Genomic DNA, 12,620 nt, shown 5'->3' with positions numbered 1-12,620 from the left:
TGGAGAGTAAGTCAGCCACTACAGTGACTGTTGGATGCTTTTCATCTGCACTGTTCTGGAAGTCCATAGGCACAGATTACAGAGGAGGAGGACTTACCACAGACTCTGCAAGCACACTAAGAAGCCAAACTCCCACAAGCGGGGTAACTTGTGTCTCCATTATGTTCCTATACAACCCCAGGTAAAAGCCTCCACCTAGTAGTTCTGGGGAAGGGAAGCAGCAGTGAACACCAGCCCTCCCATCCAGCTTCCCTCTGTTTGGACTTCATTCTGCACTTCCCTTTCTCATTTCTCCCGCGGTTCCAGGGACTCAGCTCAGGTTGTCAGGCCTGCACAGCAGCACTCTCAACTCCTGACTGGGCTGTTCCCTTCTAAAGCCCAAGTCGGGTTTGCTGTTTTTGTTTTTGTGTATGTTGAATTTGGCATGAGGAATAAGAACTTTCTTATCTTCTTATATATTATTTCTTGTTTTCTTATATTATAGACTTATATAAGATAAACTGGACAAAAACTTTCTGGTCTTCTTACATATTATTTCTTGTTTTCATTTCATATAAGTATATGTATGTACGTATACATATATATAAGATTCATATAAAATAAACTGAGCAAAAGATATCTGAACATACCCTGAATACTTTACCATCACTTGTAAATTGTGTCACACACTGTATAAAATACTATCTATGGTCCTGTTAAAGTCTTATTGTGAACAATTCTGTTCACTTTAAAAGCACATTCCCTACATGCATAAGTGGTTACTTCTGTAGTCACAAAAAGCTGGATATTTCTATTTCATAATAATTCTTCAAAAGTAAATAACATGTCAGATATTTTTATGTTTAATAAGATCCACATGTATCTGCTTGTGGTGTTTTCAACAACACAGGACTCAAATGGCACTCTTTCCCATTAGTTATAAATGGTTTTATAAAGAGCAAAGAAAACAGGTTCTTTCCATTAATATGTCAAGCAGCATACAATCTCATGAAACCTTGCTAAACATTATAGATAAATATCTTCACTTATATAATAGTAAGAAGAAGGTATAATAAATACTACCCACAGAAAGATAGAATTAATTTTAAAAATTCAGGTTGATACATGTATAAATAAGATTATCAGTATTCTTCAGATTTATTTTCATTTTGTTATGTATGAGAGTTTGCCTGCAGGTACATATGTACACCACATTTATGCATGATGTCCTTAGAAGTCAAAAGAGGGTGTCAGATCCCCTGGAACTCGAGTTATAGACAGTTGTGAACAGTTATGTGGATGCTGGAAACTGAACCTGGGTAACTTTGTCAAAGCAGGAAGTGATCTTCAGCTGCTGAGTCACTTTTCTAGCCCCATCAGTATTCTTTTTTGTTTGTTTGTGTTTTTGAGACAGGGTCTCATTATGTAGACATGACTGGCCTAGGACTCTGTAAACCAGGCTGGTCTTGAACTCAGAGATCCACCTACTGAGATTAAAAGCAAGTACCACTAAGCTTGGCTACCCTTCAGTATTTTTAACAATGTATTTTGCCTAATGTTGGAGCCCACCAAGGTTTCCTAGTGGCTTTAACTGACAAGACTGTATAAGAGGATGATTGGATCATGGGCCTGAGAATCAGGTGTTTGTAAGGGTCTACACTTGGCTGTATCTAGCAACGGGGAGGTTTTTTGCCCCTCCCCTTGGCATTGTTATAAAAAGCCCCTTTGAATGAAGCTCTGGGCCAGTGGATAAGGATCCAGGCCCACCAAAGGCTATCCTGTGTTTCTGTTTCTCTCCTCTCTATATTTCTAAGTCTCTTATCCCTCAACTCCTCAAAAGTCCCTGGGGTAAATAAATGTGGAAGCTGGTCTCCCACAGCCTAACTAGTCACCAAAAGAACATAATTTTAACTATTACCTTTTGAAACTAGTCAATCACTTGAAAGGCACCAAGGTAGCCAAAAGGTACCATTTTAAGATGTTTTAATTACAAAAATACAAAACAACTCATCCCATTTTCCTCATTATTTTCTTGAAAGGGGGAACTTATTCAAAAGATCCTTACAAAGAAATTTATGCCAGACCATATTTGGAACTTATTTATTTATAGTATTTTAAATTTCTTCTCTGGATATTTTATATACGTATACAATGCATTTTGATCATATTTATGCCTATTCCCTTCTCCAACCCCTTCTCACTCCCTTGGAACCCTTTTTCCCTTCCTGTTTTTCATGTCTTTTAAGTGGGGATTAAGTGGGGTTGCTTGTACATGTGTGGGCATTTACTAGATCACAGGCAACTTCCCAGTGGATACACTCCTACAGAAAAATAATGCCATCACCTCCAGCAGCCATTAACTGTCAAAAGCTCAATTTAAAAAACAAATTATGCCGGGCGGTGGTGGCGCACACCTTTAATCCCAGCACTCGGGAGGCAGAGCCAGGCGGATCTCTGTGAGTTCGAGGCCAGCCTGGGCTACCAAGTGAGTCCCAGGAAAGGCGCAAAGCTACACAGAGAAACCCTGTCTCGAAAAACAAAACAAAACAAAACAAAACAAAAAACAAAACAAAACAAAACAAAAAAACCAAATTATTACCAAGTCACAAAATGATGATTATTATTATATCGAAGAAGCTCAATTTGAAATACCATAATAAAGCTAGGCTTTAAAAATCAAATAAATATTGTAAGCAAAATAATGAAGAAAACACTGTGTAGTGCTGTTGATATAGCTCAGTTCACAGCATGCTCATCAACACATACAACCCCAGTAACAGTAACATATAAAGCAGGTATGGGGGAGGGACACAATTATAGACTTGGGAAGTGAAAGATAGGAAGATCAGAAGTTCAACATCATTTCTGACTATGCAAGTTCGTGCGTGGTCAATTGGGGACCCATGACACCCTGTCTAAAGAAACAAATCAAATAAAATCTGTATAAAAGACAAAATTATACTTTTCATATTGTGAATTAAAACTCATCAGGCAGCATGTATTTAACTCCCCAAATTTAAGTATGAATAATTAAATGATATACCTACTCTTTGTAAGTTCTTGTTTCGGGGTCTTCTGTCATGACATCATGAAGGGCCTCCACAGAGATATTTATAATTCCACAGAATTTATCTTGGATAACACTAGAATAAAAGAAAAACAAAACAGATTAACCAGAGTATTTTAATAACATATTTAAAAAATTCCAAATACTATCTTGAATATGTAAATTTAGTACTGAAACAGGAAAAAAGCTTTCAAACTATCTTTACGGTAATATTTTTACAACTGCACATAATGTCAGCAATTTTTCTTTTGCAAGATTATTAGTCTTTAAATAAAGGATGAGTGAGTACATTAGGTAAGATAACTGAAGGCTGAGGAGATGGGTCAGAGGGTAAGAGGGCTTACCATGTGAGAATGAGGATCTAATTTGAGTCTCCAGCATCCACATAAAAAGGCAGGTGCAGCTGTGTATGTGTTTGGAGCCCTAGCTTTGAGGGTTGAGACAGGAGGATCCCTGGAGTTAAATGCTTGTCTCATAGGAATAAGCAGAGAATGATAGGCAGATATACATCCTATTGTATACACCTCCCCCACACACACCAATTTTGCTTTTTTTTCTAACTGTCTTGTGTTAATTTTATAGCTAGGGACCCAAAAGTGCTGACAAAAATCTCTGCCTTTCTGAAGACACTGTCAAGGGAAAAGAAAAAAACATGCAGTGTGGAAGAAAATATTGTTAAAACATTTGGCAAAAACTTGGACCCAGCATATAAAGAATTCAGAACAATCAGTAACAATCAGCAGACAAACAACTTCATTGTGAAGTAGGAAAGGTTTGAAAAAAAAATTTAAAACAGGCACTTTACCAAGAAAATATTCAGATGTCAAGGGGATAGTTGAAAAGATGTTGCATATAATTAGGCATTACAAAAGTACAAATTGAAATCACAATAAATAATTTTATTTAAAAGTAAAACTAAGAAGATTGGCAATACTATGGGTCTGGAGATGGCTAAACTGATACAGTACATGCTCTATGCCTACTGGAAAGGCAAGGACAGGCTGGCTTGGGCTTGCAGCCCACACAGCCCAGAAGGAGGGGGCCCCAGGTCAAACAACAAGGTGGATGGCTCCTAAAGAACAAGACCCAAGCTTGTCTCTAGACTACATGTGCACGCAGATGCAAGTCTCCACTTACACCCCCCAAAATGAAAAAGATGATGGACAAGGAGTCTCACATATTGTTCACAAGAACTTAAAATGCAATACTCACAATGGAAAATATGTCACATTTTAATAAAGTTAAGCAATCCTACTTCCGAGTATTTACCTAAGATCCAAATGAATGTTCTAAGATCTACACAGATATTTATGATAGTTTTACTTTAACAGTCCCAAACTGCAAACAACTAACAGATGCCCACCAACTAGTCAATGAATAAACTTGAGCGCACATGTAGGCCCGTGGAATTTATTCAACAGAATACACTCAGCAAGGAAAAAGAACTGCCAGGCAACATGAATGATTTGTCAAAGCATCATGGAAAGCAATAAGCCAGACTCAAAGGGCTATATACTATGTAACTATGCCTACAAAATGTTCAAAAGGCAAGGTTATTTGATCAACAGTTTTCTAGGACAGAAAAAGGCAACATTTTGGGTAATATAACATCTATCATGAGCATGGCAGAGGTTGTGGAAAGGTGCAAATTTGTCAAAATTGTATACTTTTGCTATATATAAACCATAACTTATATAACTGGTATTCCAAAAAAGTAAAAGCAGCCATCTACTACCATATAGTATAATTAAATTATACTATGGCAATTTAAAAGTAGTTGAATAAATTATGAGTACCTCCAGGATTATACCATTATCCCTGTAACTTGACTTCATTAATATGCATAATTAACTTTTTTAATGTCCAGTGAATGCACTGGGTGTAATGATGTATGCCTTAATCCCAACATTTGGGAGGCTGAGGTAGGTGAATTGCTATGAGTTCAAGGACAGCCTGGTCTACATAGTAAGTTCCAGGCCTGCCAAGACTACACAGTGAGACTTTGTCTTAAAAAACAACACAAAACGTTCAGTAAATAGTTCTAAGGTCAGCAGTTTGGGCCACTTCCTGCTTTGTACAGGCAGTCAGAAGCTAGTGTCTCTACATTCAAATATGATCACATTTTGGAGAACCTAATCACCAAATGCGCCAAGTCCTAACTGGTGAGTGGGAATCATTCTGATACATTGTTTGAGTAGAACATCTTATTTTATGCCATTGTGATTCCTTTATGTAAGAACTAAAACATACCTTCTAAAAATGTTCAGTCTACATCCTATTTGATTCGGTAAGATATACACTAGAAAAAAGAGCCAAAGATTTTCACTAGAAATTTAGCTACAAATTATATGATCTTTAGCCTAGATTTAGGTCTAAAGACAAAAGGTATGCAGATAGAATATGGCCATTCCCTCACACTGAGAAGCAAATCACCATGGAGCCATCATAGATGCCAAGGCAAGTAGAACCTGAAATTTCTTCTTCATACAGCGCTGACAGCACTGGCTTATGCAGACAGAAACCCTGCCCTCCCTTCCCAGGGATCTTGCCCACGCATCTATTTCAAGATTTTTAGGGAGACTATATTAAACTGCTTTCTCTACTAACATCAGCTCTAAGCATCAACCTTACTCCTGGGAAAACTAGAAAATTTGTAAGGAAGAAATGTCAATGTTTTCTCAAAATATTAATTATGAATTTTCCTAACGGGTATTTGGCAACCTCAATGTGACTGTGCTATATTATGAAGTATCACTCTGCAGCAGTAACTATCCCACAAGAGCCAGGGAGGGGGAGACAGACTCCAAGTTCTACAGTCCAGAGAAGAAAGGAACTAAAGCTGGCTTTGAGTGGGAAAAGCTGACTCTAGGGAGGAGGAACTGTAGAGTGGAAAGGAAACATTTTGGTTAAAAAAAAAAAAAAAAAAAAAAAAAAAAAAGACAAGTTGGATAGTATAATAGTATATAAAACCACTCAAGTTTTAAAAAGCATTCTCAAAAAGAAGCACCTTAATTATTACTCACTAAGCAGTTTGGGGAAAAGCATTTTCAAATAACAGAGAAAACTACAAGTCAAAGTATTATGTACTTTCACACACACACACACACACACACACACACACACACACACACACACACACACACCAAGACAATGACTCTATGTAGCCCTGGCTGTCCTGAAATTCACCATGTAGACCAGGCTGGCTTTGAACTCACAAATACCTGCCTGCCTCTAACTCCCATGTGCTGGGATTAAAGGTGTGCATTACAACTCCAGACTTTAGAATATATATTTAAATCAATAAGAATTAAGACTTACAAACTCTTCTAAACACTACTACTATAAATGCATTCCTTGTAACAACCTAACTTGTAACATTTCATAATGAAGCCTTTTAGAAAGATTTTTCTAGGGCTGGAGAAATAACTTGACAGCTAGGCATGCATTGCTTTTGCAGAAGGGCAGTTTGGTCCCCAACACCCACCTCAGACAGCTTATAAACTGTCGGAGCCATGCAAGGGGACTAATGGGCAGCATTGGAACTCATGGAACACAGCTGGGCGGTTGGCAAAGTCATACCTGAGTGAGCCTTGGAGAGGCAAAGCCCCAAGGACTATGAGGACTTCATGCTGTTATTGAGCATAGCTCTGATTGTTGCCTTCCTGGGCACCACATCCCTCACAATCTATGGGTTATATGAAGACTCTCCGGGGTTTCTAGCCCCTAACTGGGCCGTGTTACTGGTACATACAATAACAGTGATTAACTTTTTCAAGCATTGCTGCTGGAGCAGATTAATGATGCAACCACTACCCTTAGAAAGAATTTAGACATGTAGAATTGTTTTAGTAAGGTTAGGTTAAGGTGTTTTTGTTAATGGCTTTGAGGCAGAAAATCTTGGGGAACCATTTAAAGTTTAGAAAGTTGAGTGAGGGACTTGTTGAGGTCACGAAACAAGGACAATGGCAGCCCGTATTGCTGGCTGATGTACCTTTCCTGCTTGGATGGGTTGGTGATTCATGGTGATGATTAATTCCTTGTACCCATTTCTGCCCTCAGCTTCCTGACATAAAAACCTGTTGAGTGGGTATGTACTCTAAGTATTTAAAGTAGAGCTGATTGTTTTTCATATATAAAAATTTAGATTTGTGATTCTTTTAAGATTTCTTGTAAGATTACCTTATAAGATAAATAATAACATGGTTGATCCTGTCTTTGTAACTGCAAAATGCAGCCTGCCAGCAAAAGAACTGGCTAAAAAAAATACCTTGCTTGCTTACACTCTGAATGCATGTGGGTTCTTGGGACAACTTGTTTCTCACCTACAATACGTAAAGCATTTAATCATGTAAGGGTTATGGAAAACATGTTGTTTTTTACTTGTATTCACTGTAATCATTCACTCAAAAATTGGAATGTAATCACCGTTGTAATTTTTAGATTGCTTGAAAGCGTTTGCTGGGGTATATAAGCTGTAAGGGAGAAGTAAAGACAGAATATAAGGAAAACACCAGGAAAGATGTAGAAGGCAAGACATAGAAGGAAGACATCAGGAAGTAGTTAGAAGGAAAAACATCGAGAGAGACAGAAGGGATACATCTGGATAGAAGTAAAAAAAGAACTAAAGAGAAAGAGAGAAGATGACAGACCCTAAAGTAAAAAAAGAACTAAAGAGACAGAAGATGACAGACCCTAAAGGGGTGTGTGTGTGTGTGTGTGTGTGTGTGTGTGTGTGTGTGTTTGTTTTCCCTTTTTCAGCATTCCCAAGAGTTAAGTTTAGCCCCACTCATGGCCCCAGAGAATTAAGTTTACTCCCTCGGATAGAAAAGTCAAGTTGAGTGATTAGTTCGCCGACTCCATGGATTCCCTTCAATCTCTGAGCTGCTGAAGGCTGCTCCTCACAGCAGCAATAATAAACACGGGTATGTAACCAAATCCAGGGGCTCCAAAGCCCTGTTCTGCTCGTGTGCACAAAAACAGGACACGCAACACTCTCCCAACACCTGTCATAAATTAAGAATCAATCTTGTTTTTCATAATAGTTTCACAATAGTTTTAGAATTAGGGTTTTTAACTTTAAAAACATTTTTCCATTCATTTATTTGGGGTGGGGTACATATAGCAGCCATACAACTCACAGGGGTCAGGTTTTCTCTTATCACCACATGGGGTTTTGGAGACTAAACTCATATCATCAAGCTTAGCACTAAGTGTCTTAACCTCATATCCATGCTAGTTTCTGGAATTATGCTTTTTAATGTGACTGGACATTTAAAATAGAAACAATCAAAAGAAAGCTACAAGCCAGAATAAGATGAAAAAGGATTAGAGATAATTTTGCTTTGGCCACTCCTGGAAGGACATTCTAGGAACTAGGCATTGTTTCCTTTTTGATGAAAACCACCCCATTACATACATGAGCAGGGTTCACTTCCCAGTGTGTCATGTCCTGCAGTCTTCCTGGAGTCACCCACTCAAATCTGATGCCAGACCTAGTTCTTAACTCCTCAAACTGCTGCTTATTGAGAGTGACAATTCATCTTAACTACAAAGGCCTAAGGAACCTACAATCCCTTAAAAGATAACCTGAGAGCTATCTACAGTCACACAGTAGCCCTGTAGAAACCAACATTCAGTGTTCTGCCTTTCTTATTACTCCCTTCCCTCACACTTCCATCATGAACACTTCCCTGACCACTCTCTCACCAACGAACACAACATTGTCCTGAATTCAAGAAAAGATCTTCACTCATTAGACATGTAACCTGTGGCATCTAATACCCACAAATGTGCTATGGTACATGTATGAACACACACACACACACACACACACACACACACACACACACACACACACACACAAAAATCCCAAACAAATAGAGATAATCAGTCATGAATAGCTGATACATAGGTAACAAATATGCAACTGATTATACTGGATATAAGCCAGAACACAGAGAAAGAGTGAGCCATAAATCCATTTGTGAAAATTCATTTTTAAAAAATACAAGAGAATCTTGCTATCAAGCAGACTGGAGAGTGCAAGTGAAACCGAAACAGGGCCACACTGATGGCCTAAGTTTGCTCTGCCTGTGACCTGTCACTTTCACCTCTCCTTTCCTACCTACTTGATTTAGACAGGATTATAAAAACAACTGACGGTGCCACACAAAGAACACAGGCCTCCTGTGCCCATGCTAAGACTTACATCCAGGGCCTTGAGCCTGCTAGACGAGCATTCTATCCCTGACCTACGCCTCGTCACCAACACAGGCTTTTAAAAAACCTTGGCTTGTACTGTTCAAGCATACTCAGACGTTTTTATCTGCAGGACCCACATCTATACAGTAAACCAAGCATGGATCAAAATCAATACAGTGTATCTGTATTGACTTTTCAATATTTTAGCCACTAAGTATATTGTACACAGAATTTATGCTGTTTCTGATTATTTTAAAGTCATCTAGAGGTGATTTTAAAGCATATGGAGGGGTGTGCATGCTATATATGCAATTCTACCATTTTATATATGGGGTTTGAGCATCTGCAGATTTTATCCAAAGGATCCCAGAAACAATCCCCTATGGATCCCAAGGGATAACTGTTGTATGGTAACTAACTCTACATGTGCACAAGGATTAAATGTGTGAAGGCACAAAAACCTGAAATCAGCAAGTAAAAGCCATTTGACCATATAAACTAATTCTATACAATTTTCATTTATTTCCTTTCTTTCACTAAAATACATGAATAAAACTAGTTTTGAACTGTTAATATTTCCTGAAGATATATAAAAATGATATATGTATAGATTATGGGACCTAATGAAAAGTGATTTTTTTCCCTTGCTTTTGAAAACTTGGTGATATACAAAAATCAACGTTTTCTGTGTTTACTTTGATTTTAAAAGAGATAGTTTAAGATTATTCCTCTTGCCGGGCAGTGGTGGCGCACGCCTTTAATCCCAGCACTTGGGAGGCAGAGCCAGGCGGATCTTTGTGAGTTCGAGGCCAGCCTGGTCTACAGAGCGAGATCCAGGAAAGGCGCAAAGCTACACAGAGAAACCCTGTCTCGAAAAACCAAAAAAAAAAAAAAAAAAAAAAAGATTATTCCTCTTATATCATTATGAACTCAAACAATAGATGTTTAAAAAACTAAATGTCCTTAGAAAGCCAACAAAGCTTTTAATCCACAAAGACAAAAAATAAGCAGAATGTTCTAATACTTATTTGGTTAAGGTGAATGGGTCTCTGGCACCTATCTGTCCATTTTTTTTTGTTGTTGTTGTTGTTTTGTTTAGTTTTTGAGTATTTCTTTAGTGAGCATTTTATACTAGCCAATCATCTAAGAGCATGATCTTAATTTTTCTCTCTGGCTTTAGTGATGACTGTAGATGTAACCAACCGTCTTATTAAATAAGAAACACAGAACCAATGCAAAGAAGAAAGCCAAGAGACCAGAACCACTGATTAGGTATTTATTACTTGTATATATTGTATATATTTAATGTACTTTTGTATATAGTTTTTCTTATGTTAATTATAAGCTTTTTCTTTTTTTTCTTTTTATTAAAATAGAAAAGGGGAAGTATGGTGGTATTTTATTTGTATTGAAATGTGATTTTAATTGTATGTTAATAAATAAAGTTGCCCAAAGGTCAGAGCTATTAGAGCCATAGCAAGAGCATGGCGGTGGTGGCGCACGCCTTTAATCTCAGCACTTGGTAGGTAGAGCTAGGTAGATCTCTGTGTGTTCAGGGACACAGCCAGCATTGGAGACACATGCCTTTAATCTCAATACCAACCACAGAAGACCTGGAAGTCTCTACAGACAGGCAGTGATGAGGCAGTCATGTGTTGGGTTTACAACCAATGAGAAGGCAGAACGAAAGACTATATAAAGACAAACACACAGGAAGTAGGCCTCTTTCGGAGAGGTCTCTTGGCTTAAGAGGCTAGATGCAGGGTAAGGCTCTTAGCTCTGATCTCTTGGCTTTCTTCTTTGCATTGGTTCTGTGTTCCTTATTTAATAAGACGGTTGGTTACATCTACAGATGACATCAAAATTCTCACCCTGTCTTCACCATGTTTTCAATCAATTTTTCAGTACAATTTTATAAGTCAAAATTTTCACAGTAGCAGGCCAAAGAGAAGAATCAGAACTTTAACCACTTTAAAATTATGTAAAAGAGTCAAAGGAAGCAAGGAAGCCTGAGTCATCAGTTTTATCCCAGAATCCCCACCCCACAGCATGAAACTATGACAGTATTGATGTTTGCACTGTTCAAATATTTTCCAGAATTTAGGCTGTAAATATTTTTGTCCCCTAAATGGAAACAATCCTTTTTATACAGTAATTCTCTGCATGGTCATGAAAAAGCATATGAAGACATCTAGTTCCCCTAAGAAAAGCTGGCCAAGGAGAATCTAAACATTCATAATTCAAAGTGCATTAAATCACTACCTTCAAAAAAATATTTTTATGTGTATAGATGCTTTGCCTGCGTGAATGTCTGTACATCACCTGTGTGCCTGGTTTCTGTAGAGGCCAGAAGAAGGTGTTAGACCTCCTAGAACTGAAGTTACAGCCAACTGTGACTCACCATGTGGGTGCTGAAAATTGAGCCCAGGTCCTCTGGAAGAGTTGCCAGTGCCTTAACTACTGAGTAACTAATCAAATCCAGCCCCACAACTCACTACTTTACAACAAAGCATATTTTCTTTAACTCAATGATCTTACAAAGATTTTTAATGTATGGTATTTATCTGTGTTTTATTTGTTTGTTGTTACTGCACAGGCACATAAACTTTCTGCCCCATTCCCAAGACATTATCTCCAACATTATAAGAAATAATTAAGCTGGTGGATATGGAGCTAATGAGATGGCTCCATGGGTAAAGGCACTTAGCAGCAAGACTGAGGACCTGAGTTTGACCCTCAGCACCCATATTGTAGAAGCAGAAAAATGACTCTTGCAGGTGATACACTAAAAAAAAGTAACATAATTTTTTGAAAAGATGATCAATATGTAGTGTAATAGTTACCTTTCTACTGCTGTGAAGACACACCATGACCATGGCAACTCTTATAAAGGAAAACATTTAATTCAGGGGCGGCTTAGCTTACAGTTTCAGAGGTTTACCTCATTATCATCATGGCAAGGAGCATGGTGTATACAGGCAGACATGATGCTGGAGAGCTAGCTGAGAGTTCTTACATCTTGACTCATATACAACAGGAAGTAGTCAGCTTGCTGGGTGTGTCTTGAGCATATATGAGACCTCAAAGCCCATCTCCACAGAGACACACTTCCTCCAGCAAGACCACACCCACTCCAACAAGGCCACACCTCCCATTAGTGCAACTCCCCCTGGAGGCCATTTTCTTTCAAACCACCACACTTAGATAAAAAACCATGACAGTGGCAACTTATAAAAGAAGTGTTTTAATTGGACTTAAGGTACCAGGGCTTTACAGTCCATGATGGTGGAGCAAAGGTACAGAGGCAGGAATGGCTCTGAGCACACATCTAGAACTGCAAGGAGGAGGCAAGCAGCTAACTGGGAACAGCACT

General features: G+C 38.2%; 1 protein-coding gene across 2 annotated transcripts in view; it reads right to left on the bottom strand.

Annotated features, from left to right (window-relative positions):
* The window catches only part of Ipo11 (importin 11), a 177,731-nt gene that overhangs the window by 40,013 nt on the left and 125,098 nt on the right, over positions 1–12,620 (bottom strand). For both annotated transcript variants that reach the window (XM_059276102.1, XM_059276103.1), the window contains exon 28: positions 3,027–3,122. In XM_059276102.1, the coding sequence (XP_059132085.1) occupies positions 3,027–3,122 (96 nt within the window). The remainder of the gene's footprint in view (positions 1–3,026; positions 3,123–12,620) is intronic.

This window comes from Peromyscus eremicus, chromosome 11 (genome assembly GCF_949786415.1).
Source record: "Peromyscus eremicus chromosome 11, PerEre_H2_v1, whole genome shotgun sequence".
Taxonomy (NCBI): Eukaryota; Metazoa; Chordata; class Mammalia; order Rodentia; family Cricetidae; genus Peromyscus; species Peromyscus eremicus.
This window is presented reverse-complemented; position numbering and strand designations above follow the sequence as displayed.